This window comes from Trichechus manatus, unplaced genomic scaffold, assembly GCF_000243295.1.
Source record: "Trichechus manatus latirostris isolate Lorelei unplaced genomic scaffold, TriManLat1.0 scaffold00194, whole genome shotgun sequence".
Lineage (NCBI taxonomy): Eukaryota > Metazoa > Chordata > Mammalia > Sirenia > Trichechidae > Trichechus > Trichechus manatus.
Genome location: NW_004444130.1, coordinates 2,172,582 through 2,184,890, shown reverse-complemented (window position 1 = coordinate 2,184,890; position 12,309 = coordinate 2,172,582). Strand labels below are relative to the sequence as shown.

Genomic DNA, 12,309 nt, shown 5'->3' with positions numbered 1-12,309 from the left:
TTCCATCACCATTATCTTCAACTCACTGCCCCCTGGGCTTCCCATCAAACCTTTTGAGTTGCTGTTGTCAATTTGATCTCACATAGATAATTCTTTTTTTTTTTTGGTACGTTAGAAGAAGGTTTGCAGAGCAAATAATTTCTCATTAAACAGTGTACATATTGCCCTATAACAATGGTTAACGACCCCACGACATGTCAGCACTGTCCCTTCTCAACCTTGGGTTCCCTATCACCAGCTTTCTTGTCCCCTCCTGCCTACTAGTCCTTGTCCCCGGACTGCTGTGCCTCATTAGTCCCGTTTTGTATTATGAGGCTGTCCAATCCCTGGCTGAACAGTGAACTTTGGGAGTGATTTCACCACTGAGCTAAAAAGGTGTCAGATGGGAATTTTTATCCTTTTATCATGACTTTCACTGTCTTTGGTGGCTTCATTGCCTTCTGGCACAACAAGGTATTCCAAACACTTTTGGAACATTTTTGCCCCAGGCCTGAATTAGCCTTTTCTCTTAGGAGCCTTGTTCCTTCTAGTGGATATAAAGAAGAGTTTAACATACATGATTTAAAAAGAAAAAAGTTAAAGATACACAGTAAAGTGCTTTCGTTTATAGATGTTCAGTAACTTTTTGAATGAATGACTGACTGTCAGATTATTAGAATCTTCTTCAGATTCCCAAGGCATTATCCTTACATCTGCTCTGAGCTTATTATATAAAGTAGTCAAGGCAGAGATTTTCTCATTGTAGCTGCTGAGCTCCCGTCACGTAATTCTCTCCTTTTGATCAGAATGGTGTGCTGCTGAGAACTGTCCTGGACCCTGTCACTGGGGATCTGTCTGACACCCGCACTAGATACCTGGGGTCCCGTCCTGTGAAACTTTTCCGTGTCCGGATGCAAGGGCAGGAGGCAGTAAGTAACGAAAGGGGTAGGGAGCCGCATGTTCTGATGTTAGTACCAGCAGAGAAACATCCCCTTGGTATAAGTTTTTACCCTTTACTGATCTTCCAGCATCTAGCAAGTTAGACGTTAACTTGTCTTCATTAGTTTCCTTCATGTGGGTATTCTTGGGTCCCTTAATCCAGAGCTTCCTTAACTCGGGTTTCCATAGTACTGTGCCATAAATTGATTATAGGTGAGTTGGAATATTGATCCTTCAGCCATCAGGCTGGGCAAATGGGACTGAGGGTGGCTAGAAACCTTCAATTTAAGATACCACTGGCCATGAACAATCTTGTCATTGTCATTTTATCAGTTTATTATGTAATGTGAAAGAAGTTAGGAAGCATTGTGCCCTTTGTTTTAAAGGGGGGAAAAAACAGTTGCTGTGGAGTCCTACCCCATGCATGTCAGAATAGAACTGTGCTTCATAGGGTTTTCAGTGCTTATTTTTCAAAGGTAGATTGCCAGGCCTTTCTTCAGAGGTGCCTCTGGGTAAACTCAGACGTTCAGCCTTTAAGTTAACAGCTAAGTGTGTTAACCATTTATACCACCAGGGACTCCTGTGTCCTTTGTAGCTAAGAGTTGGTGGTGGTGTGCACTGTGCTAGTTCTTAACATTTTATATCATTCAATTCTTGCATTTGTCCAGTTTTGTGATAGTATTTTCATTTTACATGTGTGGAAACTGAGGCTCAGAGAGATTAAGTGATTAGCCTAGGTCACATGGCTAATATTAGCTCATGCTTTTAGCAAACACTATGCCTCTCCTCTCTAGGCATCTTAAGATAGCTGCTAGGTGTCCTAAATTCCTCAGGGAATTCTTCTGATTGAAATTTGGGAATAGGGTTTTTGGTCCGCATGCTACGCTTCTGAGTTTTTCCTAAGCTTACCAGAGATGTTTTTCTTTCCTCAGGTGTTAGCCATGTCAAGCCGCTCATGGTTAAGCTATTCTTACCAGTCTCGTTTCCATCTCACACCCCTGTCTTATGAGACGCTGGAATTTGCATCTGGTTTCGCCTCTGAACAGTGTCCTGAGGGCATTGTAGCTATCTCTACCAACACACTAAGGTGAGTGAGCCCTGTGTTGAGCTCAGCAGGAAGTCTTTCTGCCAAGGGCTTATACTTTGGTTCTGCCAGAATGTTGGAGGAGGTGGTGAAAAGATGGCAGAGAGCCGACCCTTCCACCATGGGACTAGTGTGTTGTAATTGAAACCTTCGTTTGGCTCCTTTTCAGGGATTGAAGTACCTAGTAGCCAAGTTTTGGTGTTTGGAATTCTAGCTTCTATTTAGACTTCCAGGGCCAAGTTTTAAATACTTAGTACAGTCCGGTCTTCTCAGGATCCAAGATTCTTGTTTTCCAGCGAAAGGGTAGTACTGTTGGATTAGAATAAGCTTTGGATCACTAATAACCTTTTCTCACTCTGTCTTGTCATTTGTGGTATTACACCTTAAATTTCACTGTCAATATACATTACCTAGGCCCTTGTGGTGCAGTGGCTAAGCGCTCAGCTGCTAACCGAAAGGTCGACATTTCGAGCCACCCAGCTGTTCCACAGGAGAAAAACGTCGCAGTCTGCTTCCGTAAAGGTTTACAGCATTGAAAACACTACAGAGCAGTTATACCCTGTCCTATGAGTTGGAATTGACTCGGTGGCACACACCAACAGGCTTTTTGCAAGTTGATGGAACTATTTATATTGATAAAGTAGACTGGAAGAATGAGCACTGTATTTAGCATTCCTAGCAGGATGGAAAATAACCTATTCAGTTTGGCTTTTCTCTTTATTTTTTTAAGCTTGTAAATGCAGTCCAAGTTGCTCATGTGTTATAACTATTGGCTCTTCACAGTGGGATTGTGGCCTCTTAGTAAATTAACCCTATTGCTTGTCAAGTAAATTCCCAGATGTCTTTGCATAGCTTTCAGGATTTTTTCACAATCGTCATCCTTTCTCTAACCTTACAGCATCTTTATATACCTTTGATTCCAGCAAAATTGGTCATGCGTTTCTTTGTATATCCCCCATGCTTCTTATCTGTGCACCTCCTCCAGGAGTACTTCCCCCATATGCATCTCTACCTGTTAGGGTCCCATCCTCCTTTGAGGCCCAGCCTCAGTGTAGCCTCATCCGTGTTCCTTCTGATTGTTTTGTATGGTGTGCTCCATAACTCCTCTGAAATTAGACTTAGACAATCCCCACAGATTTTCAAATGCTTTACGAGCAGCAGAGCTTTTTTTCCCCAAAAAAGAAAATCAGGAAAGGCCATTGTGTGAAATAGATAAAAGCAAAGCTCTTTGCAGCATAGTTTAAATAGCAGTGTTTATAGTACTCACTGTCGGAATCAATCGTTTTCCCTTTTTGGCTATTATAAATAATGTTGCTATGAACATTTGTGTAGTAATTTTTGCATAGACATGCATTTTCATTTCTCTTGGGTATATATCTTAAAAAAGGGATTGCTGGGTCATATGGTAACTATACTTAACTTTTTGAAACTGTTTTCCAAAGCAGCTGCACCGTTTTACATTCTCACCTGCAGTGTATGGGGGGTTCCATACTAGTAAATATGTGCATATATTTGTTTTTCTCCTTTTTACATAGAGTGCATACTACGTACATTGCTTTACAGCATGCTTTTTTCCTTAAGTGTTATGTCTTGTAAATCATTCAGTATTAGTACTATATGGCCCCCGCATTCTGTTTTATAGCCACAGAGTATTCTGTTATATGGGTATACCATAATTTATTTAACTAGTCCTTTTTTGATCGACATTTATGTTGTTTTAACAGTGTGCTTTTAACAGTGCTGCACTGAAAAACCCGATAACATAATATCATTCCACACGTCAATTAATTTAGAATAAATTCTTAAGAAGTGGAGTTGCTGAGACAAAGGGTACATCCATTTATCATTTTAGCAAATTATAGTTGCCTATATTTTCCCCTTTTGTTAAGGATTGACTCAGCTGTGATATCCCCTGAATCTGAAGTCTTGAAACTTTCTTGGTTTTGGGGCTCAATTTTTACTTGGGATTCATTCTTGTCATCATTCTCTTTGTCCTTGTAGTTTTTGTTTGTTTTTTCCAACCTTCTAATTTAATTTTAATTTAAGCAACAAATGAAACGCCATAACCAGAGATCAAGTAACTATATTTTTGAGAGTACTTGGGTTCAACTCATTTTCCACATTGTTTAGCTTGGGTGTATCTCTATATCCCATTTGACAGAAGCTGGTAGTTCCCCTATTTGCCTTCTCTGTCAGAATTTCCAAAGCTGAGTTAATTTTCATTCTGGAACGCAGTCACCTTAACCTGTGAAACACCATCAGCATAAATACCATGTGTTCAGGTAATTGTAGTGGTTCAGAACAAGTTTGGAATTGGCACTGTTCGTTTCGTAGTTTGTCAGTAATGAGACAAAGTCTAACTTAGTTCTGGTGTAATTCTATCACGTTATTATTGGGGTGATAAAAGATTGTTTTGACTGTTCTGATGAGGGTTTCACTAGTAAAAACTAGAATTGTCATAAACAGTGGTGGGATGTTGCCTAAGAGGAGGGCCCTTTCTCAGATCAGTTTGAACCCATCCAGCGGTGCCATGGGAGAAAGGCCTGGCTATTTGCTTCTGTGAAGGTTATAGCCATGAAGACTGTATGGAGCGGTTCTACTTTGTAACACATGGGGTTGTCACCAGTTGGAATTAACTCAACGGCAACAGTTTTGTTTTTTTCTAGTTTCATGTTGCCTAATGCTAATATTAGAGCTGCAGGGAATGATGGGTTTGCAGTGACCACTCATGGTCCATTTCGACACCAGTTTCTAGGTCCTAACTGAGAGACCCTTTAACTGCCTTGCTTTTTGCCATAGGATTTTGGCGTTGGAGAAGCTAGGTGCTGTTTTCAATCAGGTAGCGTTTCCACTGCAGTACACACCCAGGAAATTTGTTATCCACCCTGAGAGTAACAACCTTATCATCATTGAGACTGACCACAATGCCTACACTGAGGCCACGAAAGCTCAGAGGAAGCAGCAGATGGCAGAGGTAATGAGATTGACCTCCACAGGTTAAGTTAAAAGGTGTTCATGTGAAATTATGTTGAAAAGTTTAAACTCCTGTAACTATTTATTATGTTCTTTGTTTTTAAAGATCTCAGGTCTTTTCAGGTCCTTTGTAATAGGGCACTTTGCTGAGTCCTTGGTCTTTGATACTTCCTTGTGACTCAGGACTAATACGCTGGCCTGGGTTTATTCAGCACTCAGCTCCATCTCTGGAAAAGTTCTCCAGTCCTCGAGTTTCCATGCCAGGCTGTGTTACATGTTTCCTGGATTCGATCCCAAAGGAGACAGCTTTAATTTTTCCCACAGCACCAGTTCTTCCCAGAAATCCTAGCAAAAACCAAATAGCCATGACCATGTAGAACCACATCCTGCCTGGAAGAGAAGAGACAAGTAGTAGTCCTACCAAGGGAACTCAGATCTGTTAGGTGGAAAATGGTCTTTTTATGTTCATGCTACTTAGACTGCTAGTCAGGAGTTCACCATAGCTGATGTTAGTTGTTGTTTTTGGCACTTCCTACTAATAGTGAATAATAGAATAAAACCATGGGAAAGACCTGATTTTCTTTTTAGTGATCTTCTCCTTCGTGTCTGTATACCTCTACCTTTATTTTTTATTTTGAGAAATCCTGGTTTTGGTAGATATATTTTGCTATTTTATGTATTATGAGCTCCCTTGGAGGTGTTCTTACTACTTATCTACTCACCCAGCACTTGCCTCTGAACACACTGACTCCTCCTTGCTCTTTGGATTTAGGAAATGGTGGAAGCAGCAGGGGAGGATGAGCGGGAGCTGGCTGCAGAGATGGCAGCAGCGTTCCTCAATGAAAACCTCCCTGAGTCCATTTTTGGAGCTCCCAAGGCTGGCAATGGACAGTGGGCCTCTGTGATCCGTGTGATGAATCCTATTCAGGGGAACACATTGGACCTTGTCCAGCTGGAACAGAATGAGGCAGCTTTTAGGTAAGGAGCCCAGGACATTCAGGGTTTTATAGGCTGGAACAGAAATTTTCTAGGTTTACAACTGATGCCTGACTCTCTTTGCTTCCTCCTCTGTGTGCAGTGTGGCTGTGTGCAGGTTCTCTAACACCGGTGATGATTGGTATGTGCTGGTGGGTGTGGCCAAGGACCTGATCCTGAACCCCCGATCTGTGGCAGGGGGCTTTGTCTATACCTACAAGCTTGTGAACAATGGGGAAAAGCTGGAGTTTTTGCACAAGGTAGGAACTAGCCAGTGGTTCTGGATCTTACTTCCCACTGATCTCTCCTATTTTTGCTAAGTTTGTTGGTCAGGTCTTCTGGTGATCATTTTGTGGGGCAGCTCATGGATTCTAATCCATCTCTTGGGAGCACAGGGAAAATGCTGGGGCTTTCATGCTTCAGTGATGCTCAAGTGCCTGTCTCGAGTCCCACAGGAAGCCTGTGTGCTAACGCAGTGAGGAGATGTATGTGAATCAGCCTCTTGTTTACTAGTCTTACTAAGCAGGCAGCAATTTCTGACCAAAATCCACACTGATGCCACATGAACATAACTCCTTCAGCCCTACCATAAGGGAGTGTCCTCTGGGAAATAAGTAACTACTATATATCCCCTTCTTTGTGCTAAAATTATTATCTCCCTTACAACTAGGATGGATCTACATTGCACTGCCGTATGCATGGTGTATCTCTCTGATGAGCCAAAGATTTAAACCTAGCTATGTGTCTTAACTCCCCCATGCTTGTGGAAGGACTTAATTTCTGGGTCAGAGGGTTCGGGCTAGTGTATAGCTGTATGTTCTAGTAGCTCTATTACCTGCTTTTTCTCTCACAGACTCCTGTTGAAGAGGTCCCTGCTGCCATCGCCCCATTTCAGGGGAGGGTGTTGATTGGTGTGGGGAAGCTTCTGCGAGTCTATGACTTAGGGAAGAAGAAGTTACTTCGAAAGTGTGAGAATAAGGTAAATGTGCTGTAGAGGGGCTAGGATTTAATGAGCCAGGCATAGTGGTGAACATTAGCTGTTAAAAGTCAAATTTCTTTATTAGGACTGTGACGTATTCTCACAGTTCCAGACTCAGAATTAGAGATTTGAGAAGGGCAGGAGTAGTAGATGGGTTTCATTTCTTGACTTCTTCAAACCAAGAACCAGATTTCTAGCCTGCTTACTTGTAGAAAAGATTTAACTTTGAAAGTTTGGCTTATATTTCTACTATATTAAAAACTACTTAGCACTTTTTCCTGTCTTGTAGGAATTTATTGCTGACCACAGTTCTATGGTGTGTGCCATTCTAACCCTATATATGTTGCAGGCAGGGTAAGCTGGGCTTTTTGTGGGTTCTGGACTCCAGGGTTACACTCGAAGCTATTCTTGTTTTCTAGCATATTGCCAATTACATCTCTGGGATCCAGACCATTGGGCACAGGGTAATTGTGTCTGACGTCCAAGAAAGTTTCATCTGGGTCCGCTACAAGCGTAATGAGAATCAGCTCATCATCTTTGCTGATGATACTTACCCTCGATGGGTCACTACAGCTAGCCTCCTTGACTATGACACTGTGGCTGGTGCAGACAAGTTTGGCAACATTTGTGTGGTGAGTTGATGTTGTTTCCTTGGGTTACAGTGAGTGATGTGTAGGAAAGCTGGATCAGTTCTTAATGTTTTGGGTAAAGCCAAGGACCCAGGATTATGATCCTTGGTATGGAAAGTAAAACTAGTAACCAGTTGCCGTCAAGTTGACTCTGACTTGTGGCAACACCATGTGTATCAGAGTAGAAATATGCTCCGTAGAGTTTTCAGTAGCTGGTTTTTTGGAAGTAGATTGCCAGGCCTTTCTTTCAGGGCTCCTCTGGATGAACTTGAACTTCTCACCTTTTGGTCAGCAGCCAAGTACATTAACTGTTTGCACCACCCAGGGACTCCATGGAAAGTTAAAATGGGTTATAAAATTCAGTCCTACGAAGGCCAGCTCTAAACAGAAATCTTTGTGTTCTTAAAGCCTTCTTGCCAGCCTTTGAGTTTTTCCCCTCCCTGGTTCACCACCCCCCATAGAACGTGATTTAATAATAATAGGTTTAGTTTGGGCTAAAGGCTACTTAAATTTTGCTTGAATTCTGGCTGGTTTTGTTACGCTCAGCCTGACTTCTGTTGTTTATGTTCTGTGGTCTTTGTTTTTTGCTCTTGGCAGTGTTAGACCCTCACTCGTGAGTTGATTCTCCTTGGTGTTCCTCACTCAGACACAGCTTCTGCCCCACCAGACAGGTGCAGGAGACGTGGGCTCAGGGGCACGAGGCTTGTTTGCAAGGATCTGGGGCAAACATGTTGCTTGGTGACCTAGATGAGTAGGCTCGGAGCCCAGCCCTTTGAATTGTGTCACTTTCTTGTAGGTGAGGCTCCCACCTAACACCAACGATGAAGTGGATGAGGATCCCACAGGAAACAAAGCCCTGTGGGACCGAGGCTTGCTCAATGGGGCCTCACAAAAGGTAAGATTCCAGAAGGGGCCCTGAAGGACAGGTGCTGACTTACATAGTATGTTCCCCATTGCCCGTTGTCCTCACCAAAGAAACATTTTAGTGAATTATCCATGATGCGCTGACCATGCTGAATGCTTTGCCGTACATGGCTTTTTCTGTTTGGAAATTCCCAAGCAGACAGCACACAACCTGTAATGGATGGATTTTGGGTTTGACACAAGACACTATCCCGTCTTTATGCCTTGTTTTCTGTCTGAAAAATGGAAAATTTTCAGAAACATTTTAGCAATCTGTAAAATTTCTTTGGAGAATAGTAGTTGTACATGTTCATTTCCAGTACTAACCAGCTGTTTGATATGTATCCTGGGCTTTATTCTTCTCATCTAGGTGTGGACTTCTTAAGTAGAGGCCCTCTCTGGACTTTAAAGATAAATCCATTTTAGAGTTTAAGCCTCGTGGTTGCTGGTTTTTTTGTTTTTTGTTTTTTAATTTTAATTGTGATTAAAAATTATATGTAACAAAATAACAAAACATTTGCCATTTCTACAGTTCTTACATGTACAATTCAGTGACTTTAATTACATTCACTTTGTACAGTCATCACTGTTTCCAAATATTTTCATAGCTCTTAACAGAAACTCAAGTGTGATTACTGTTTTTAAAAAATTTCCTGTCGTTCCAAAATTTTTTATTGCAAATTTGGTAATTTATCAAAAAGATTTGTAGATTGTAATTGCTTATGAGAAATGATCCAACCTCAGTATGTTTTTGAGACACTAATTTTTTCAGTGAATGATGAGAACATTTTAAAGTATTTTTGAGTTTTTATAATTTTTGAATTTTCAAAGATAGTGAAACCTATTTGTTGATGGCACTGCTTGCTCTTGGGAATCCAGAACAGGTTCCCTGAAGCACAGACAGTCATTAATCTGTTTTCAACTTGCAGGCAGAGGTGATCATGAACTACCATGTGGGAGAGACAGTGCTGTCATTACAGAAGACCACACTGATCCCTGGAGGCTCTGAATCACTTGTCTATACCACCTTGTCTGGAGGAATTGGCATTCTTGTCCCATTCACGTCCCATGAGGTGAGAGCTCCCATGCCACTCTGGCCTTTGCCTTCCCAGTGTTGTTTCTTGGTCCTGAATCTGCCAAGAGGGCAAATCATCTGTCCCTATTTGCAAGTAAGAGAGTTTTGGAAATTTTATAAGACTACAGTTAGAAGTGCCTCGGCAGGTAGGAGTCTTGATTTTTGTCCCTGGAGGCAGCCAGTAGTTTTTACTGTAATAGGATGTGGTTCCATTCTGATATCAGTACAGGGTTAGTCTGAGACACCCCCTCCCCCCCCCAAAAAAAAAAATTGCCCTTGAATTGTGTCCGACTCATGGCAACCCCATATGTTACACAATAGAACTGTTCCATAGAGTTTTCTTGGCTGTAATCTTTACAGACACAAATCACCAGGCCTTTCTTCCATAACACTGCTGGGTGGGTTTGAACTGCCAACCTTTAGATTATGTAGTAGTTGAGTGCAAACCATTTGCTCCACCCAGGGACCTAGTCTGAGACCAAAGCCTAAGAAATGAACACCACAGGATAGGAATGATGGGGTGATGTTTACTGGGTCATTGATTGCCTCGTAAAATTGGCTAAGATTGGTTTGTGTTATTCTAGCTAAAGAAGCTGGGCCAGGAATCTGACCACACAGACAGCTCCTTTTACATATGAGGTTCTTGTACTACAAGTACAGCTAGGACCCTTTATGATTTTTAGCTATCTTACTGTAGCAGGAAAACCTGCAGTCATCAGAGGAGTGATTTTACCATCTCTCTGGTAAAAATCAGTGTGTTCATTGTGCCTCTGGAAACCATAGGAATGGTAGTTGAAATTACTTTTGTTATAGTGACAAAGTCTGTTTCTTCTTCCAGGACCATGACTTCTTCCAACACGTGGAGATGCACCTAAGGTCGGAGCATCCTCCTTTGTGTGGGCGGGACCACCTCAGCTTTCGTTCCTATTACTTTCCTGTTAAGGTAGGTCTTTGTTGGAAATCTCGATTAAAGGGGATTCTCAGCCCATTCAGCTGGTCTTTTTTATCTGCTTTCCTCTATTAAAAATCAGAGTAATCCTGAATGAAGGAGTAGCAAGGGAGTGGTCTCAGTGGAGTCACTAGGGTTGGTGTCTCTCTCATTCCCCCAGGTGGAGCCACCCTCTGATCCCCTGCCCTTTCCGGCTCCACCCACCGTGGCCCCCTGCAGCTCCTGCCCCTCCCATTGGCCAAGGTGGAGACCCTCCTCTCCACCACTCACACCCTGACTGACAGTGGGAGGGAGTGGTAGTGAAGTTACTGCACTGGGTAACATCAACCCTAGTGACGGGTGGGGTTGTGGTGACAAGTTACCACACTGGGTGATGGGTGACACCAAACCTAATGACACGCCACTACGTTGGTGGCCACTCCCCAGCAGCACCAGTCCACTCGCTGCCATGGACCCTGGGGTCATTTTGGTGACCCTCTCTGACAGTGGCATCACTGAGTGGCCTGATAGAGGCAATAATGGGATCTGGGTGGCTAGTGATGTTCAGCATCCTCTCCACTCAGGGCGCACCACAGTCAGAAAAGAGTTTATACCCAGTTTTGCTAGTCTAAACTCTAGATACCAAAGATCATCTTAGAGTTCCCTGCTCTACAAATGGAGTTTAGGTGTCAGGGGAGGATAAAAGGCCTTCCCTAAAGCTGCTGCTTTAGCGTGTGCCATTTACTTTGGGCATTTAACCTTTTCTTCCTCTCTTATTTTTCCACATCTTAGAATGTGATTGATGGTGACCTCTGTGAGCAGTTCAACTCCATGGAGCCCAACAAACAGAAGAACGTCTCTGAAGAACTCGATCGAACCCCACCAGAGGTGTCCAAGAAGCTTGAGGATATCCGGACCCGTTATGCCTTCTGAGCCCCTCCTTTACCTATGGGGCTTGCCAGGAACTCGCTGTCCCCCTCCTACCGCCACAACCACCTGCTTCTGCACCCACGTGGCAGAAGGTGGCTGGGTAATTCAGACTTTGTGGTATTAAAGCTAATAGCTCTTTCCTATCGATTCTTCCTCTGGAATGATTGGTTCCCCATAAAATTGGCAATGAGATTGCTACAGTTCTCCCTGCCTGGTACAAAATACCTTGCCCCAGGTTCCAGTGTGGAATAAGATGGCCCCTCTTTCCCAGAGCCTCCCCCTGCATTGATATTTCTGATTTCTGGCTCTCTTGTCTACTTTTGTACACACCCTTAATTTTTAACTGTTTGTCCTGTAAATACAGTTTTGTACAATGTTATTTTTGTGGGAGGGAGAAGGGCAAGCTGAGGTGGGGACTAGGTTGGATATAGTGTAACTCCTGAGTTCCTACACTCTGGAACCTAACCAGAATACAAACCTAGTTTTTCAGGTGGCTGACATCCATGTGTCGTTTATGGGGGTGAGGATGTAGGTGGGAGATTTGAGCCTGAGTCAGAGCAGGAAGAACTGAATGTACTTCCTTCTCTGGCACTTTGTAGCCCTTTCCTCCCTCTCCCCTGCCCCAAATTCTATGATGGTTTCTTTGGGTTTTCCTCACCTATTCTGCTTTGCAGATGAAATGGGCTTAATAATAGCCATATTGTGATCTATGCTTTTTCCTGCTGGATATTGAGGAAGGGTGGTTGATTGCTCCTCTCCTGTTTGAGCTTTCTTCTACTTTTAGGTCTCGGAGTGAGGGCTTTAGCATGAATTCCAGCTGAGTAGTCTATTTCAACAGATGTTCCCCTCACCTCTCCAGATCGTGAAATGATCTTTTGCCATATAGACTACTAGGAGGGGTCAGTAAGTACAGAA

At 42.9% G+C, this 12,309-nt stretch overlaps 1 protein-coding gene across 2 annotated transcripts in view; it reads left to right on the top strand.

The window, feature by feature from the left end:
• Positions 1-11,881, top strand: part of SF3B3 (splicing factor 3b subunit 3) — a 49,913-nt gene extending 38,032 nt beyond the window's left edge. For both annotated transcript variants that reach the window (XM_004387798.3, XM_023741892.1), the window contains 11 exons: positions 786-908; positions 1,851-2,005; positions 4,802-4,976; positions 5,748-5,953; positions 6,054-6,210; positions 6,804-6,929; positions 7,349-7,561; positions 8,355-8,453; positions 9,391-9,534; positions 10,375-10,479; positions 11,257-11,881. In XM_004387798.3, the coding sequence (XP_004387855.1) occupies positions 786-908; positions 1,851-2,005; positions 4,802-4,976; positions 5,748-5,953; positions 6,054-6,210; positions 6,804-6,929; positions 7,349-7,561; positions 8,355-8,453; positions 9,391-9,534; positions 10,375-10,479; positions 11,257-11,397 (1,644 nt within the window). In that variant the 3' untranslated portion in view covers positions 11,398-11,881. The remainder of the gene's footprint in view (positions 1-785; positions 909-1,850; positions 2,006-4,801; positions 4,977-5,747; positions 5,954-6,053; positions 6,211-6,803; positions 6,930-7,348; positions 7,562-8,354; positions 8,454-9,390; positions 9,535-10,374; positions 10,480-11,256) is intronic.
• Positions 11,882-12,309: the final 428 nt, after the last annotated feature.